The sequence below is a fragment of the Echeneis naucrates genome, chromosome 11 (assembly GCF_900963305.1).
Source record: "Echeneis naucrates chromosome 11, fEcheNa1.1, whole genome shotgun sequence".
In the NCBI taxonomy this organism is placed as follows: Eukaryota; Metazoa; Chordata; class Actinopteri; order Carangiformes; family Echeneidae; genus Echeneis; species Echeneis naucrates.
The window spans coordinates 1,984,975-2,004,153 of record NC_042521.1 but is presented as its reverse complement, the minus strand read 5'-3'; the positions used below and the strand labels follow the sequence as shown (position 1 = coordinate 2,004,153).

General features: G+C 43.8%; 4 protein-coding genes across 5 annotated transcripts; 2 read left to right on the top strand and 2 right to left on the bottom strand.

The window, feature by feature from the left end:
• Window positions 1-1,278: 1,278 nt before the first annotated feature.
• On the top strand, window positions 1,279-4,635 carry LOC115050870 (germ cell-specific gene 1-like protein). Its single transcript, XM_029513989.1, has 7 exons — window positions 1,279-1,474; window positions 2,239-2,433; window positions 3,259-3,318; window positions 3,398-3,556; window positions 3,648-3,759; window positions 3,897-4,099; window positions 4,457-4,635. The coding sequence occupies exons 1-7, from the start codon at window positions 1,279-1,281 to the stop codon at window positions 4,633-4,635; spliced, it is 1,104 nt and encodes a 367-aa protein (XP_029369849.1).
• A 2,563-nt stretch (window positions 4,636-7,198) lies between these two features.
• On the bottom strand, window positions 7,199-9,639 carry LOC115050878 (recoverin-like). 2 transcript variants are annotated; one of them, XM_029514001.1, is made up of 4 exons: window positions 9,571-9,639; window positions 8,568-9,076; window positions 7,601-7,712; window positions 7,199-7,489 (listed from the first exon to the last, which is right to left on the bottom strand). In XM_029514001.1, the coding sequence occupies exons 2-4, from the start codon at window positions 8,946-8,948 to the stop codon at window positions 7,404-7,406; spliced, it is 579 nt and encodes a 192-aa protein (XP_029369861.1). In that variant the 5' UTR covers window positions 8,949-9,076; window positions 9,571-9,639; the 3' UTR covers window positions 7,199-7,403. The 2 variants fall into 2 exon arrangements, with proteins under 2 accessions (XP_029369861.1, XP_029369860.1); XM_029514000.1 differs by having other exon boundaries at window positions 8,568-9,095; window positions 9,571-9,625.
• A 2,395-nt stretch (window positions 9,640-12,034) lies between these two features.
• On the bottom strand, window positions 12,035-13,595 carry tmem238a (transmembrane protein 238a). Its single transcript, XM_029514002.1, has 3 exons — window positions 13,533-13,595; window positions 12,950-13,136; window positions 12,035-12,371 (listed from the first exon to the last, which is right to left on the bottom strand). Exons 2-3 carry the CDS (start codon window positions 13,098-13,100, stop codon window positions 12,208-12,210), a joined length of 315 nt encoding a protein of 104 aa, XP_029369862.1. The 5' UTR covers window positions 13,101-13,136; window positions 13,533-13,595; the 3' UTR covers window positions 12,035-12,207.
• Window positions 13,596-14,662: 1,067 nt separating this feature from the next.
• On the top strand, window positions 14,663-17,154 carry LOC115051398 (coiled-coil domain-containing protein 106-like). Its single transcript, XM_029514791.1, has 9 exons — window positions 14,663-14,702; window positions 14,842-14,847; window positions 15,397-15,414; window positions 15,504-15,621; window positions 15,695-15,891; window positions 16,099-16,245; window positions 16,320-16,526; window positions 16,610-16,770; window positions 16,999-17,154. The coding sequence occupies exons 1-9, from the start codon at window positions 14,663-14,665 to the stop codon at window positions 17,152-17,154; spliced, it is 1,050 nt and encodes a 349-aa protein (XP_029370651.1).
• Window positions 17,155-19,179: the final 2,025 nt, after the last annotated feature.

The window sequence follows — 19,179 nt, the reverse complement described above, 5'->3', positions numbered from 1 at the left end:
AAAAGCACAAAAACAAATCCCTGAAACCTCTCTGACCTCAAACTGCGTCGGACTCGGTTCACACATCCAGATTATTTGTGATGGACCGATTTTATCGGTTTTAAAACGGAGACAGCTCGGACTGGAGGAGCCTGTAAAGGTATTTTCACACCTTTATTTTTGATGAGTGCCGGCCCGCTCTGTGACATCATTCACATACTGGGTCAAACAATTTTTGTGTCCCGATTAGTGACACAGTTTTGATTGAGTTGTGGACTTTGTCTTCTCTCGTCATAATCAGGGCTTTAATCTTCTGAGGCCTCAAAAATGAGTCAGAAATAAAGTGCTAAATTGGATTTTTCCAGTTCAGCCAGGGAGACGAGGTGAGGCTTCCTCTGCACAGACCTGTTGGATCAGCTGTTCACTCAACCCAACCTTCAGACTTTCCACCAGCAGGGAGGGAAAAGGAATATTTCCGTTTTGAATTTAAAATGAATAAACTGGTGTTTTAAAATGAATAAACTCCATCTGACTCCAGATGTTGGCCTCTGTGTCCTGTCTTTCCTCTGCAGGTGGTCCTCTGGTCAAAGACGGACGTTAATCTCATCCACCTAACTCTGCAAGATTAACACAGATTACGGGGCCTGAGCAGAGGTAGGCCTCAGATTCTGGACTAATCACCACTTCGCCATCCTTCCCGGGGAGGTGGAGGAACAGGTTGGACACCGAGATGTGCCGTGAGAGCTGCGACTGATTAAAGTTCAGACATTTATCTTCTGGGGAAGAAACGAACAAGACGCAGACAGCGGGGTCGTGATGGCAGCGACGTATGGAGTCAAACATCTGGCTTGGCGTGTGCCGTAACGTGAAGAGGAGAGGAAGTGTTTTTCTCTGAGCAGAGCTGGAGCTCCATCCTCTGGCCCAAACATCTGTCTCTTTGATTTTTACTTGCTGGATGTGATTAAATTCCAGAGCTTCATCTTCCTCCTCTGACCTCCTGACGGACAGTTTGTCCTCCTTAAACCTCGCCCTTCATCCATCTCAACATTTTTTTTTTTTTTTTTATCTTAACCTTTGTTCCACTTCTCAAACGTCCCTAATCCCCTTCCCTCACATTTCCATCCTTTCCCTCCTCCATGAATCAGGCCCAATCGCCACAACGACCTGTCGCACCCATCTCGTCATCAACTCGCTCTGGTGGTGTCACAGAATCGCCCTCGCTCATCTAATCTTCGTCCTGATTGGTCAAAGCGGATCTGATTTCCCGCCCCAGTCGGTGTGAGTCCAATCCAGGCCGCCATGTTGGAGAAAATGTCCCGACGTAACCGCTCGCTGCTGTCCCTGTCCCTCACCTCCCTGGCCCTCACCCTGTCAGTCTCGGCCTTCTGCACCTCCTACTGGTGCGAGGGGACGCACAAGGTGGTGAAGCCGCTCTGCCTGTCGCCGGTGAAGCTGAAGAACTGCGGCCAGAACAACAGCCAGCCGTACACCACAGGTGAGGGCAGGAAGTGATGTCAGCAAGAGCCAATGCTGAATTTCATCTTTCGAGGATCAAAAGAAGCCAGATTATATTGAAGTCTATGGGGAAATGTCTCTCCTCCTCCTCAGTAAACTTTTTTTCCTGAGTTTAGTCTTCAACACATGATGTTCATTTTTTAAAATAGACCACAAAGCGGGAAACTGGTTAGGGGGCGTGGCTAAAGCAGTTTCAGCGCCGGCCCTCACTCCTCCTCAGCTACAGCTTCTGCTTTCAGAAAGCAGAAGAACGAACAGAAGATCACTGTTAAATAGGCCGCTGTGTTAATAACGCTGTTAGATCATGTCCATTAAAGGTGTAAATGTAGAATACACCTCTATGCTTCTGTCATCCGCTTCACGTGGACGTCCTGATCAGACTGATATTTAATCAGATGTTGGTCATTTCAGAATAAAATAGTTCAGAAATAAGTCACTCCAGGATTTTGAGGCGCACACAATATTTTTCTTGCGTCCACCACTGAAGTATTTTACACTCGCGGGGCAGATTCAGATAATCCCGGCTTTGTTGCTAATCTCAGAACTTTGTATCAGCAGCTGTCTGTTATCTGGACTCCGACCTGCTGGGTTATCTTCCAGCACTAAGCCTATTTGTTTCCATGTAGTATTCAATTTTCACAACATGGAAAAAAAACCCAGAATGACACAAAGAGCCGAGCTCCGGGCTGTGACCTACAGGAGACCTGGAGCCAGATGTGATGTTTATTCTCTCTCTCTGTTCAGAGGCCCCCACCCCGGACCCCAAGAACCCGGCCTCCAATGTGACTCTGTCTCCGCAGCAGAAGGAGGACCTGGCCCGGATAAAGAGGAAGCAGCTGGCCAACGCCGTCCACTACATTTGGGAGACGGGCGAAGACAAATACATGCTGCGCTACTTCCACACCGGCTTCTGGCTCTCCTGTGAGAAGCACAACGAAGGTCTGTGAACGACGGGGGCTGGATTTATCTTTGGAAAACATCGAACACAATCCTCATCTTGTTTTCATTCAGCTCTTTGTTTCCCAGTTTTTCTTTTCATTTCGCAGGCAGCAGCTTCAGAATGTGTGTCAAAGTCATAATTTGTGTCAGAAAACCAGTAATGTGTTAAATCAGAAGCACATCGTTCAGTCACATCTATTTGATGGACCAGAAGGCCGGAGACACACCCGACTCTTTGACAGTGCAGCTCACAAACCTTTGACTTTCGGTCCGGACGTGAAGTTTCCATGAATCCGTCCGAGGCAAACTGACCACGTTAACATGGATCAGACCGGCGTTGAGGGTTTAAATCGTGTTTGAGTTACTGTGTTTTAGTCAACACGGATGTTTTACAATTAAACCTCCTCCTTAATCTCTCACTGAGGAGTATCACTTCGATGGAAGCCTGGATTATTGAAGTAAAGTCCTCTGGTCCAGAGTCAAATCAAAGATTTGAATCTTTCTATATTTTAGTTTGGTTAAACTGCTTTACCTCCAGCAGACAGGACGGTTATAAAGAAGTAAAACAAAAACAGCCGCATGTAAATCTTTATTTTGGTAATCCACCAAAAACCAGAAACTAATCCAGATGCTCTAAAGTCTGCTCCGGTAAAGGACGCTGTCGTGTGTCGAGGTTGATCATCAGCAGCTCAAAGCAGATTTGATGAATGAAGCTTAAAGCAGCTTTTTCATATTTGCAGAAACTGACGTCTCTCTGCTCTGATCTGATCATCCACGTTCGTCAGCTGGCCGGTTTTTTTAAATCCGACCTGATTGTCGTTTCAGGTGACGATCAGGAAGAAAAGTGTCGCAGCTTCATTGAGCTGACGCCTGGAGAGACGCAAGGTCGGTTTGAGTTGAAGGCGGAAAACGATGAAAAAGGCTTCAGGGCCTTTAAGTTTCTTTCTTTTTTTTCTACCTGCAGGCGTCTTGTGGCTCTCCGTCATCAGTGAGTTCATGTACATCGGTCTTCTGGCCATGGGCTTCCTGCTGATGTGCGTGGAAGTGATTTGCCTCTGTGCCAAGAGGGAGATGAACGCCCTCAAGATCAACGCCTTCGCCGCCATGTGCACCGTCCTGTCGGGTGAGCACGGGGCCTCTCTGTGGTTTGTTCCTCCAGTTGTTCTCCTCAGTCTTCCAACACGCTCCGTCTCCGTGTTTCCTTTCCGCCTCAGGTATGATGGGGATGGTAGCACACATGATGTACACCACAGTGTTTCAGATGACTGTCAGCATCGGACCCAAAGACTGGAGGCCGCAGACCTGGGACTACGGCTGGTCGTTTGCGTAAGTTTGGTTCAGTTGATGCCTGAATGTGACTCTTTCCCGTTTGTAAGTTCTGCAGTTCCCATCAGCCTCAGCTGTTCCACCGTTTCCTAACTCTGTTATGGACTTTGTTCCTCTTTCCCTGCTGCACTCCTCAGCATGGCGTGGCTGTCGTTCAGCTGCTGCATGGCGGCCGCCGTGGCCACGCTCAACTCCTACACCAAGACCATCATCGAGATGAAGCACCGGGCCCGGATGAGGCTGGAGGAGGCCAGGGCCGCCGCCCGGGCCCCCTCCTACGAGGAGGTGGTTCGAGCCGGGAGCGGAGGGGTTTACTCCGTCAGCCAGCTGATTCAGCTCGGCCAGCAGGGGGCGCTCATGGACCCGCTGTGGCCCAGAGGAGTGGGACCTGCTGTTGGACCGCTGGCATGTGGAGCTGGGGGAGCGCTGCTCGTCGGGGGAGGGGGAATTGGCGTTGGCGGGACGGAAATGGGAGGAATGGCGGTCATGGGTGGAGCAGGAGGAAATGGGGTTGGAGTGGGACTGGGAGGAGTTGGGATGGGAACACTGGGAGCTCTGGGGGGAGTCGGGGTGGGAATGGGGGTAGGAGCAGTGGGAGGAGTTGGGGGAATGGGGGTGGGAACAGTGGGAGGAGTTGGAGTCGGGATGGGAACACTGGGAGCTCTGGGGGGAGTCGGGGTGGGAATGGGGGTAGGAGCAGTGGGAGGAGTTGGGGGAATGGGGGCGGGAACGCTGGGTTTGGGGCGGCTGGTGGACCCTCATGGGGGGGTGGTGGTGGTGGAGGGATGTGGCGCCGAAGGCTGTGAAGACTGTGAGCGGGAAATGGACGAGATAGATTACGCTCTTCAGGAGGAGAGAGAGGACTCACTCTGCTAAGACTTCTGTGACCAACAGCCCGACCACACCCACCTTTCCGTGTTCATCGGTGGGAGGTCAGACGGTCGGTCACTCATCACCCTGATGAGTTTGAGCCCAATAATCTCTCTCCTTTTAGCTCCGCTTTGGTCGCCACCCAACAGGAGAATCTTTGGGCAGGTAAATTAGAGTTGGCCCGGTCTGTTTGGGCTGGTTTGGTTGAAGCCGTAGAGACTTTGTGTTTGTGCATCAAAAGAACCAAAAGAAGCTGAAATAACAAAAATGCTGAAGCACACATTGAACCCGACTGCTGCGATGACACTTTGACTTTTTTTTTTTTTTTTTCTGACGTTGTCACAAATTTGAAAGCTCAAAAACTGTATGTCCAAAAATATTTAAAAAACTTTTAATAAGAAACTATTTGCTGCTTAACTGAATAGCTGTGAATTTTCATGTTAAAGGACCAAAAGACAAAAGCATGATGTCGCACCAACAGAACTTCTACATTCTGTTGAGGAAAATATTTTGAATCATTTTCTGACCCCTGAGTGTTAATTCAGAACAAAGCCAACATCAGAGAATAAAAACAGAAACAAATTTCACAACAATATCAAATATTGATCAGTAAAGTCTTGTTTGTGTTTCTCAAGTAACACATTTGTGGATGAAGTGTGAAATTAAAGATAAATTGTTGGTAAAACTGTAGAAAATTGTATGATTGGCTTTTTTCCCCTTTTAATCAGTGTTTGCATGAATGGATGGAAATTCCCCTCCGTGCTGGGATGAATAAGACAAACCACACGCTGTGCGTTTTACTGATACACAGTCAGCTTTAACTGAGTCTCCATCACAAAGCAGACAGTTTCATTTTGGAGTGAGATGGTGATTATTTTTCATTTGGCTGGAAAATGAGCAGTTTAAAAGCTTTCTACAGAAAGTGGAGGAGAGAAATACGGTTATCAGTAAATAATATTTGTCACCGCAGCTCAGTCACGTTATCAAACAAATTAAACCTCAGCTTCTCCTGTCTGTGTGCACAAAGTGGATATTTGCACATGTCCACAAGATGATTTCTGACTGCTGACAAATACACAAACGCATTCATATGTAGGCAGCCGACTTTTCTGCTACCTGGTGTTTGTGTGCATCTCTGAGGGGGAAAAAAGAAGCAGGAATCAAAGATTACAGCAGTACAGAGAGTTGGATGTTGAGACAGATGCCTTCAAATACTGGACAGCAGATTATGTGAATAATCTCCCCAGTCAGGAATAAGAGCTGTTGAAATAATACAGGCAGTGAGGTGAAGATCAGCGTCCTGCCTCTGTGGAGTAATTAAAAAAGGTTGACTTATACAACCGTTTATGTAAGAAGAGCTGCTGTGATTTATTTTCCTCAAAAACAATCCAGAAGTTCTTTCTTTATAGTTACAATTTAATTAATTTTTATTTTTTAACTTTTTATTTTTATTTCTGTACTTAATGCTGCTTTGATACAGGATAGTCCATCAAGTAGAATGAGGATTACTCCTTTTTTTTTTTTATTATTATTTTATCTTGGAAGGAGCAGATAAACAGCATCCTGGTTAAAATAGTAAATTTGCTTTGTCTCCCAGAATCTGGAACAACAACGTGAAGTAGGTCTTCTCATTATGAAACAATATTAATCTTGTCTTGTGAAGCAGGACAGCTGTGAACATCTGGAGGCTTCTTAACTTTACAGACCAAAACCTTGAAGGTTTTTTTGTCAGAAATAAGGAGCAGACTTCTTTGTGTACTTCTTCCTGGTTATTCTGGATAATCCACAGACCTCAGCAGGAACGGTCTGTGGATAAGAGTTTCTCTCTTTTTGTGTTGTAGAAAATTAGAGACGAAGCTGCGGCGGTCAGGAAGAAGGTGGACTGGAGACAAACGGGACGGACTTTCCTGATGTGAGTGAGATGATGTCACATCTTTCTCACTTCACTTTGGTTCAGACTAAAATAAACTGAACAAACTTCAGGAACTTCTCACTAGAATTTTGTGTTTGTTTGTTTTTGTTTTTTTTTTTTAGTGAAATAGCGGAACAATATCATCAAATCATCATCAGCTCCAAATTCTTATTTCCAAATTTGTTTACATCCTGAAACCCGCAGAACCGGCAACGTCATCTGTTCTTTGTGTTCCCTGATGCTGATGCTAACCATGCTAAGATGCTAAACTAAGATGATGAATATTATTCCTGTTGCAGAGAATAATTACATTGGAAACAATAATGATGAGCTCTAAATGTTAATGCTGGCTTTGTAAAACTTGTTAGTTTCCAGAGGAAGGAAAAAGAAAACTTTAGACACCTTCTGTTTTATTACAATCTGATAGTTGGGAATGATTGACTTTATTGTGAAGAGAAATCCAGAAGCAATAAACGAAAATACTCTCCGATATGCAACAGCTGACTAAAACAGACGTAGGAGTTTGTCACATGGATGAAGTGAACACACAAAGTTACACAACCACTGGATCCCCCCTGTTTTTACTGCTAAGAGCTACATGTCTGTCAGGGTTTAAAAAAAAAAACACCCCAGTGTAAAATCCAGAGACAGAACAAAGAACGCTCACTAAACATGTTTCTCTGAGCTGCTACGGCATATTTGAACCGTTTCTTTTCTCCTGAGATGTAAACTAAACGCTTAACACAAAAGGAGAGCTTACAGCACGCTTGCATTGGTGACACGTGTTGGTATGAATATGCAGGATTAAGTGAAGGAGATATTTGGTGTGTTTTGCGTTGAGGTGGAGACGACGGAGGAACCGTTACTTTGCAGGATCATACTGAATCAAACGGAGAGCTTCGTCGTTATCCATCACTCCCTGGACGAACTCTCCCTCGGCCACTCGGTCTGCACGGGAAAAGGAGGAACTCGTTTAGTTCGTGTGATTGAAAGGAGCAGAAAACAGAAACGTGACAGCTGCCTGACATCTAATCCAGAAGATCATTGGGACTTTCTCACCATCGTCTCCTTTATCGAAGAAGCTCCAGAGTTTGTTGGCCCTCTTCTCCGCCGTGTTTTCATCTTCAGCCAAATTCTCCAGCTCATCTTTAGGAATCAGCTTGAAAATCGACTGTTGGGAATGAGAACAGGAGTTACTGATGGAGGGGAAATGTTTCGTTTTTACAGATTTGGTTTGCCTTAAATGCATTTAACTGGTCACGCTGTGAGCCGTCATTATTTCCCTTTAGTCAGATTTCACAGGGACATTTACTGAAAGTTGCTCTTCTGTCTCCGGCTTTGTTTTGGGATTAAGTGAAGTCTAATCTGTGAAATTGAAATGTGGTGGCTATAAATAGGCCTGCGGTCAGAGTTTTGGTTTTAAATATCCCTAAAATAGTGTTATCTTACTGTTCTGACAGTCTGTAGATATATATGAAAGCAGAACATCTCTGAGTTCATGTAAGAAATTGTTATAAAGAATATAAATGCCAATATTTCCTTATTTAGGGAAATTAGTTCTTCTCTCCCGTCCTGTGTCATGTGTGTATAAAAATAAAAAGTAAATGACCAACAGACAGCTGACAGACACACACACTCATACCGATGACAACGTTGGACAACAATTCGGCTCGTCGCTCTGTTTGAGCTCTTTATTCGTCTGCTCAATTCGCGCTTCCATAAAATAATTAGCATTTAGATTAAATGAGCATTGATTAATTTGGACAGCACGATTCTGAATGTAAACATAAAACACATTCAAACAAAGAAACGCATTAAAGATCATAAATATTCATCTTTTATATGTTTTATATGAATAAAATCTGCTGTCCATGCTCTCAAAGGTATTTAGTTGAATACTGACTTCTGAACAGATGACGCTGTTGTCTATGAATCTGACAAAGAAATTGGTTCTTCTGGTTTGTGAAAAACTGCTTTTGCTGTCTGTAAACTTTTTAAACCTCTCTTCCCTTCATTGAAAACTCACCGTGCAGATTTCCGTCACCTCTGACTTGGTGATGTATCCGTTCTTGTCCACGTCAAACAGCGAGAAGGCCCACTCCAGTTTCCTGTTGGTCTTCCCCGTCGACGTCATGTGGAGGGCGATGATGTACTCCTTGAAGTCCAGCGTGCCGTCGTCGTTCGTGTCGAAGGAGCGGAAGACGTGCTGGGCGTACGAGTTGGGGTCGCTCTCCGGGAAGAATTTACTGTAGATGGACTGAAACTCTTCTTTGGAGATGCGCCCCGTCGGGCACTGTCTCTTGAAGTTTTCGTACCACTGGACGATCTCAGTCTCTGTGAACTTGGTGTTGAGCTTCAGGTCCTCCAGGATCTCCTTGGACACAGCTCCGCTCTTGCTGTTCCCCATTGATGTTGGTGTTGGTGGACCTCTGCCCGGGGAGCTCCCTCCTCGACCTCGTCGAAGCACTGAACAGAAGACTACTCCTGGAAGATGGCTGCCGTGTCCCTCCTGATTCTGGACCTGGACCTGAAATTCTGCCCGAAGAAACAAATGCTGTGAAAAGAGCAGAAGTCCATTAAGGTCATTAATCCAATCAGTCATCAGTAATGCCAGCCATGTCACGGACAAAGTTCACGTCGGGTCGGAACTGAGCTGCTGGTTTATGGACGTTTACATTTCTTATGTTTCAGACGGTTTTGGCCATTTTTAAGCCGTCTGTAACTTTAAAACAAACACTGAATCCAAAAACAGCTTGAACAGGTGTGGTTCTCCTCCATCGGTGACTTCAGGAAGGGAAATCACATTTTACACAACAAATGAAACATAACTCATTCACTGGTTCGACAATCACAACAGACGAGTTCATAAGCAATTAAATGGAACATTTTTCAGACGAGCAAACTTTTCCTGACATCCACACAACTAATAGGATCTCAGTGAAACTCATTTTAGATAAAGCACCAACCTCCTGAGTCTGATCCCACAGGTCTTTAGGATTGTGATATTAATGTTTGTGTTTGTGTCTCACCTGTGAGCGGCTGAAGAGTCCAGGATGAAGTCCAGCGGAGCCGCAGAGGGAATCAGCCTGCTCCTGCTGGGATTAGTCAATTAAAGTGGATCACTCTGAGGCGGAGCCACCGAGACCTGTCTGAACCCCTGAGCTGCTGGACACCGCCCACTTTTATTTATAAGGTACATGTTTTCACACACTGGAGCTCAGGAAGTGACACATGTTGACAAAAATCATACAACACAAAATAAAATGTTTTCTTCTCTGTTGACGTCAGCAGTTATGTCAGTGATGTCTAAGTTCAGATCATCTTAGCCCGGTCTGGTTTTAGCCTAGCTTAACTTAGTCTGGTTTGTCTTAATTTGGTTAATATGCTTTCATTTTGGTTCACTTTAGTTTTCCACAACCAAAACACAAATGTATTCTCATGCACTGTTGCAGTTAGCTCGCGGTTTTTAAAGCCAGTCTGTGAGAAATAATTATTTGTGGTTTGCACTTTAAATGTCCAAATATGGACATATCCAAAATTCAAAGTTTGGAGAATGAATGTATCAGAGATTTATTTTTTGTCTCTCACCTCAGATTTACCTGCTGACCTGAAACAGTTTATTAGCTACTCAGACAGCGAGGCCTCAGTATTAATCATCTAATGACGCCATAATTAGATCAAACTCCACTTTTACCTCAGACCCGTCCACGCTTTGTTTCTCATACTCATGTTTTAAGGACGACGTCCGGCTGCTCGACTCCCACCTGCCAAAAAACCAAATCAGTTGTCTGAACCTGCTGGCACGGACACACAACAACAGTCTTACCTGCTGTAAAAATAAACCTGATCAAGTGGAGAGAGCGTAAAAACAAACTGTTCCCAAAACTACCTTGGACCATCGCTCCAGTGAAGACTTAGCAGTCTAAATCCAGAGATGCTCGCCATTCAGCGGGGGATTTAAATGCTCTTAGGTGAGTTATGACTGCTGATCCTCCATCTGCTCGACTGTAAACCTGCCCCCACGGCCCTGACGCCTTATTATTGTGTATTTAATTATCACAAAGGAATTTACTGATACAAAACAAACAGAAGATCTCTGTTCACATTCTGCTTTGTTAGTTTCCGTAAACCAAAGAGGATCAGATCAGAAACCGGTCCTAAATTCTCTGATCATTTTCGTCTTCATTAGCTGGTTGGTGACATAATGATGATGATGTCATCAAGCCTGTGAGCGTTTCTATTGTGAGTGACATAAACCACATGACATCAGAGCACCATCTCCACTAAGCTCATCTTAATTCCTGCTGCTGACACCCCCCCCACTTTGGCACCGGCACCCACTGCTCCACAGGTGATCCAGACTTTTCCATCGGAGGCTCTGACAGCCGATCTGCAGGACGCCCAGAACTAAAGACAGCTGCTCTGACAGGATGAAAAAACTGCAGCCCCCCCTCGCCATCATGACGGGGCTGCACAGGTACATTCTACTTTAAACACAGAAGTGTTGATGTTGAAGACAACAACATGAAGCTTACTGCATTCAGAGTGAACGAGTTCACTCAGGTTTAAATCCACAAATATACTTATATACATATATACACTAACCCTAACCCAATACATCCAAGTTTGGTCTTTTTTTTTTTATCTGAAATTGGGCCAAAAATTAAGAAGTGCCCTGTTTGGGAGAGCTTTCCTCTTTTAGAACAGGGATTTTCCCTTCAGGCTACAGAGACTGAAAGCTCTGGATTTATTTGATTAGAGGTTTTGGTCCGTTGGCTCTGCAGACGAGCCTTTACCTCTCACAATCCCACCTTTAGCCTATAAACTGGTTTAAACTCGTTTCCTGGAAGGGGAATCCTTTGATTTAAGAGGGGGGATTAAATCGGGGGAGGAGTTAAGGTGTTGATGGGAGGCAGCGTAAGGAGGATTTGGCAGCAAAGCAAACAGAGACCTGAATCAAGGAGTGGACCGTTACTCAACTGTTACCGAATCACAGCTGACAATCGTCAGCACGGCAGTTTGAGCCAACAAGTTTAATCTGGAGAGAAATGGCCGCCGCCGTGGATTCATGTGGATCCAGGTGGCTTCAGGGCCGGCCTGCGCTGGACCTCCGTGTCTCTGAACATGCACAAAACATGTTAGAAATATAAAGCTTTTGGTTTCAGTGGCTTTAGCGACCACACTTTTACTGCCTTTTGTCAGTTATATCATTTTTAGAAGAAGAAAAGACTTTCTCTTGATGAAATCTGTAAAGTTACACCGACTCCTTCAGGACAGATCAACTTTATGACCTCTGAGGTCAACAGGCTGACTTCAGTCCCACCGTTTAAAACAAGACCCAGTGAAATCATGCTAACTGGCCTCATAATCCGATTACTGCTCCTACAAACACTGTCTGCAGGGAAAACCCGGCTGTCGTGGCCGACCCCCCCTCATTCAGAGCACAGAAGAAAATCCTTTGTTTTGTTTCACAAAGCAGAAACATCTGAGATGATCTGTGAAAAAAAAGGCGTTTATTGAGAGGAGGTTGCTGCATTTAACACTAAAACAAAACAGTAACATCTACGGATTCATTGCTTCTGACATGAACACGCCACGTTATCGTAGAAGTTTGATTCAGTCTCATATTAATACTGAAACAGACGGCTGAACCAGATGGATCCGGGTCAGCGGTGGCTCTTGTAGCTGCGGATCTTGCGGCTGAGGCTGCGAGCGAGCCGGTCGACCATGCTGCCGATGTGTCCCGCCTCCTTCCTGGTGCTCAGGCCTTCGATGTTTCCGCTGTACCACAAAACCCATCCGGCCAGAGACATCAGCACCAGCAGGGCCCCTGCACAGAGGTCAGAGGTCAGAGGTCACCTCCGTCAGCAGCATTATTATTGGTTATTTTCCAATTATTGTTCTCAAACGGTTGAGCTGGTTTGTCAGATATAACTGAAAATGTCTGTTAAAAATAAAAACTAGTTATTCATCATCCAAACAGCTGCAGATTCATCTTCCAGCAACTCATCTTTTCAAATTCACATTCATTTGTTTGCATGGAAACATCAAATAAAGCTGCAAGAGCAAATAGTTCAACTAAAAATATTATTTAAAATGTATTTTTAACACTTTTTTCTATCACTGTGTACTTTTTGTTTTGATTTCTGTTGCTTATTTCTTTTTCTATATCAATTAATCTTAAAAGAATTTCACAAAAAGCTGTGAGAAATATCCAACATCACTTCCTACACCTTAAAAGTTTTTTTTTTTTAAATCAGGTTAGACAATGAAAAACAGAAACAACAAGATTTAAGAAATCTTAAGAAAGAAAATTTATCGAGGAGTTGTTGCATCTATCACTTTTACTTTACTGTTTAAATGGTTGTTGAATTTCACCGTTAAAGGAAATAAACAATACAATTGTACCTGTGTAGACCAGCAAGTCTCCAAAGTCCCGACCTTTGACCTGCAGATGGCCGAAGACTCCGACCAGCAGAGCGGCACCGCCCAAAAAATCCATGAAGATGGCGAAGGCCAGAGCCACTTTACAGTGAGACAGGCCCTCACACAGGACCATGGTGAAAGGAACTGTGGGTAAACACAGACCACTGACCTGCAAGGCACAAGTTTGGACCTCAGATTGTGTTGAAGTCTATGGGAATACGGCCCTCCTTCTCCTTTGATTCATCAGCTCAGTAAACGTTTTCCTGATGAGTTCATGGTCTCTTTGGTTTCAAATATTCTGTTTAAAAAAGGTTGTTCTTTGTTTTCGTGTTTATTTTGTGTTTCTGTTCCTGTTAAAAAGGTTTGTGATAAAACAGTAAGATTCATTTTAAATTCGTGGTGGTTTTTTTGGTCCCAGTCCGAGTACCGGACCTGGACCTGGACCTGGACCTGGACCCGAACCCGGATCAGGTAAAACTCCCATCCGGTGTTTGATTCACTCCAAACAAACATCTTTCAAACAAAGTTCAGATTTCCACTCACGTCTTGTTGCTGTTTGTCTCACCTGTTTATTTTTGCCTCCGCGGATCTTTTCTCTGCTTCCGCCTTCACCTTCCTCGGAGACTCCGCCCACCATCACTCACCTTCGCCCCGCCCTCAGGTGACAAACTTCCGGCCTGCCGTTCCTCTGCTGCCGTTTTTTTTTTTTTTTTTTTATAACTTCAGCCTGTGAATGTTAATTTTATGAAATGGAGTGAAGTTGTTCTTTTCTTTTAATGTTTGCTGTTGATTTCTTTTTAAAAAACTCAAATCATTTTCAGATAAATGAAAATAAATATAATAAATATATTGTTTGAATTAATAAAATACTCATTCTGTTTCTCTTCCATAATTTATTGTTGATTTGATAAACTATTAACTCAACACAGCAATGAGAGTTAAATATTTTAATCACATTGTTAAATTTAAAATTGTGTTTATATATAATTAATTGCTTTTATTTATAGTCAATAACTTTTAACTTCTAACTTCTCCTTCACAATAATAAATCTTTGGGCAAAACAATTTTAATGAGTAGTATTTTTGGTGACATCACTGCAAAAGCTCATTGTTGTTGTCAAGTTAAGATATTTTTTTATGGACATGTTCTTCCCAAAGAGACTGATTTTAATTTATCAGATGTGTCTCATTGTTCTTCCTTTATTGGCCTCTCTGAGTTGATGCATGTTTAAAATCACAAAAAACACAAAAATCACGTTTACAAATGCTTTTACATCATTTCCTCCAAAAATTAGATCATTAAAGAGTCCAATGAAGAGAAACTTCAGAAGTGACTGTAAACTGCGTTGTCTTGTGTGTAAGTTGTGTGTTTAATGTGTTATTATTCGGTAACGTTGTCGTCTAATAAATTCTCTTTTTACTTCCTTCCCACAGTTTGCTCTGTTCTTTGTGAATAAAGTTGAAAAAAAAAAACTTGACATCTTGACATCTTGACATCTTGTCGGCGGGGGGACCCCTCTGTTGTGCGCATGTGTGAACCGAGCCCAGGTGAGCTGCTCACCTGTGACGCCACTTTATAATCAGGTAATTGCTGCGTGCTTCCGGCCTGTAGCAGCAGCTGGGGGTCGTTTCAGGTCCTATTACTGAAGTATAACTCAACTCTGACTGAAATAACAAGCAGCTGAGCCGACAGACATGAATCCTCCGACCAGCTCTGACGCCTCCAACCCGCCAGGTAACCGCTGATGACCCCACCTGGAGCACCGAACCGGCCAAAGTCGCCAGTCGGCATCCACATGAGCAATAATTAGCCTGAGCAACGTTTGTCCAGGCCTATGAACATTTGTGTGTTTGTCTTTTGTGTTATCTGACAGCAGAGTGTGAGTGATTCAAACTCCTTCCTGTGGATTGAAGCTCCAGATCATTTACTTTAAAGCTTCATGTTTTCTATTTCACTTCATTCATTTGCTCTTCATGCTGATTAGAGGTTTTATCTCTCATGGCTGTTGAACTTAAAGCAGAAGTTAAGTAACTTCATTATTAGCCATTATTAGAGCTGAAGTCAGCAGTTATTCATCTGCAGCACTTGTGAAGTTTGTTCATTGTTACATCATCAGTTTAAATTTCATCATGCCAAAGATCCAACTTTTCTCAAAATGAAGTTTTTTTATCTTCATATAAATTGAATTTAATAATAAGAAAAACAAAATGTGTGTAGATGTTTGTCTTCCTGTTTTGAGAACGCAGACAACAGTCTAATTAAGCAGTTAACACTCACTTGTTATCTTCTGTAAAGATCTCTGCACCTTTCAGGACCTGAAGCAGCATCCTTACAGTGCAGAAGAAAACTAAATCAATGATTTTCACTGATTTCAGTTGACTCATGCTAAACTCGTGAAATCTTTTTGTGGCGATGTTCATGTCATCAGATGACTCCGTGGTGAGAGGTGGGGTTTAATTTTCTGTTGTTGTTCTCTGTCAGAGCACTACATGCCTCCGTCGTCATCTTCTTCATCCTCATCAGCTGCTGCAGCAGCAGCGGCAGCAGGAGGAGGGAATCTGTACCTGGATGCCTATGAGGTGTCTTTTCCTCTGGAGGAGAGCATAGAGAGGCCACCTGCCTATCACCTGAACCAGGGCCAGCACATGATGGAGGGTACGCCTCAGCTACGACACCTCGCCGTATTAATTATGTATCAGTAACAGAGTGTGACGTCCTCTTCCTCCTGCAGAGCCCGTGGCTCAGGAGCTTCCTCCCTCCCAGTACAGCCCCTTCATCCTGGTCTCCAACCTGCGGGCTCACCTGTACGTGGCCCTGGAGAAGAACGCCTGGCTGCAGAAGCGCATAGAAGAGCTGGAGGAGGAACGAAACTTCCTGCGCTGTCAGCTGGACCGCTTCATCGTCAGCATGAGGACACCCGAAGGTGAGACGTCGGAAAAGATGTCATGTGACTGATCAGCTGGATGTGAGAAAAGGTGGGAGGTGGAAGAATTGAGGAGGACAGAGAACATTTCTACATTTACATTCCTGCCTCTTTTCTGTTTATTTGCTCCTGAAGATTGAGGTCATTTTCTAAAAAGCAGAAAACAGGAGGCTCGTTAAAGTGCTTTAGCTCTTTGTTTCTTCCCAGAGTGGTGTGGAGACGCCCAGCGGAGCGTGAAGGTCCAGCCGGCCAGTTCTCCCTCGCCGCTGTCCCCGATGACCACCAGGTCTGGAATGACCCTGAAACGGCTTAAAGGGCCCGGACCTCGGCCCCGTCGCAGCACCGCCATCCCTGGTGAGGAAGTGAAAGTCTCCAAGGTGTTTTTCCACAATGTCAGGCCAGGAATACTTAATGTTTGTCTGCTGCAGTTAAGCAGGAGTTTCATCTGGAAGAAGATGATTACTACACTGAGGACGAGTATGTGGAGGGTGAGGAGGAGGAGGACGAGGACGACGACGAGGACTCGTCGGTGGAAAAGGGGTCAAAGAAAAAGGGCCGAGGACGATCCAGCGGCGAGCCGAGGATGAAGATGAGGAGGATCTTCAGGATCACCCATGGAAGGGAGCGACAGAGAGGTGAGGAGAGTCCACTCGCCTTTGTTCCTTCACCAAACCTTCATTCACTGTCTGAGGCTTGTTCTCCTTCTGCCCCCCACCAGTTAAAGACCCAGACGGAGTCCTGATCCGTTATAAGAAGATCCTGTCCACCTACCAGCGGGTGAGGAGCATGTCCAGAGCCTTCCAGATCCACGGAGTGGACCGGAACACCATGGCCTCCACCTCGCCCATCGCAGAGCTGCTGCTGGTGGCCCCGGAGAAGGTCTGAGCTTTCTTTGTGGTTTTTCACGGCACAGATCTGCTGCTGCTGCTGGTGACACTTTCACCATGAAACCAAATTCAGAAAAAAGCATAATGTTCAATTCAGTTCAAATGTGTTCAAGACTCATTTTAAGGATCAGTGTCGACCACCAAGTGGCAGCAGAGACATAGAAATGTTTTCAAGGTGGCTGATCTGAAACAGATTTAACTTTCTTGACTTTTCCTGAAGGTGACAGAAGTCGGGGAGTTCGAGGCATCGAAGGAGAAGCTTCTGGATTACGCCCGGCGGTGCTACAAGACCATGGACGACCAGACGCACGCCAAAGTCCAGACCATGAAGAAGATGCACAAGCTGCTTCCCATCTCCTACAGATTCAGGAACTGAAGACTGTTCATGTGATATTCAGCGTTAACGCAGGAAGGTCAGATACGAAAAAAGATTTCTGGGAAAAAGCTGCTTTGTGTGACAAATGTCTCTGATTTTCTTTATTTTTCAGCTGTTTGTGCTGGAAGGATATTTTTTCTTGCTCTTATGGATATTTTTTCAGTTATAAATCAGAGTGCAGTTAATATAATATTCATTCATTTATTATTTTGGACAAAAACTGCCAAACCTGAGAGGCCTTGACCTGTTTGACCTTTTGTTTTCTATTAAAGGTTGAGAAATGTTTATTATTTATTGAGCTTTTGATGCAGTATTTTGTAGTTAATAGATTATTTTGTAAAACGTGAAAGGGAGTGATATTTCTTTGTTCAAAGTTGCCCAGACTGATGTTGTTGTTTTGTGAATTGTGTGATATCAGAAATTTAAGTTGTCACAATGCGACAAAGTAAATGGCTTTAAATGTCTGACTGTATTGGTGGTTTTGTGCATCAGGATGAGATTGATGAGATGACCTCATGGGTTTGAAGGATGAAAAGCTAAAGATCGTCTCATGTTTGCAGACTGCAGCACCCTCCACTGGGAAAGAGGGAACATGCAACATGTCACAGAGAAAAAAACTGATACCGGATCAAATAATCCTGATGGATGTTTTCTGAAATTGTAGTTTTGATGCTAAATGCTTAAAACCTGTGAATATAAATAAATAGACACAAAACAGAAGAATCTGATAACATTAGAATGAAGGGTTTTCCCAGACACCCCCCACCCTGACCTTCATCTCATCCAGCAGGATTTATCACCTCAGATCAATGCTGCACCTCACAAATACTGATGTGGCTGAATGGGAGCAAATCCCTGCAGCCAGGACCCGATCAGATGAGTGGAGGCTTCTGTGGCAGCAGATTAATGCTGATGGCTTTGGAATTAAATGTTCAACAATCACAGAAGAGTATAATCTTCAGGTGTCCTCATGCTTTTGGTCAAATGTGGTAAATCATTTTGTTGAAATAAGGTTTGAAACACATTTGTAATTTGGACAAGTTTCAGGTCAGTCTGTTTGAACAGTTAATTATACAAACTTTATTTTCTGTGTTGTAATAAATGTAGTGATAAAAGAACGTCTTCTTCAGCCACGTGATCTGTGAGTCTGGGAGAGCATCAGCTCAGTGAGGCCTTTAAAATCTGATCAATAACTGGCTGCTTTCATGAATCACAGTTCTCATGGCAGCTGCAGCATTCAGGTCGACCATGAAAAGGGATTTTCTTGAATCATAATGAGGGTCGATGAGTGCAGGTAAAAAAAAAAAAAAAACAGCCATCCATGACACTTATTTCTTTCAAACACCTCATTATGGCGCCACACGGGACTCACACGTGACGACGACTAGTGGAAGATGGATGCATCAGAGAGCTGCTGACTGTTTTTATAGGCATCAGTGCCAAGGTCACAGTCAGGTCAGCGGATGACTGATTCATTCATCGATTCGTCTTGTTGAAGGTTAAAGTAAGAACACATCTCATACGTAATTCTGCCGTTCATTGTTGACCTCAACACAGTGAGTTCCTATTAAGATCAAATACTTAGCAGCATTTAATGACTTTAATAATGCATCCATGGAAAAGGGCAGCAGCAGCTTCAGTCCACAAACAAAACACGTAAACGGCTGTATTTAGACCTGAATCACTCCAAACCACTCATTTTACTGCATGTCTGTATAACTTCATCACACTTAACAGCTACAGGATGGATAGAATGTAAAAAATCAATTACCAGTATGGAAAGTACAGAAGAGAAAATAAAATTACGTGTGAATGGACTCTCAGTAAAAATTAATTGGAAATGTCAAAATGTAAACAACACAGAACATACAGATATAAATGAAGTTATGATATTTTTAAAATAACTTAATTAGTCGATAAATTTAAGACATTTCTGTCAAAACAAAGTAAAAACTGATGCTAAATAATAAATATACTGTTACGATCACGCAGTGTTGTACTCAATTTCCCAGATTGCTGTGCGGC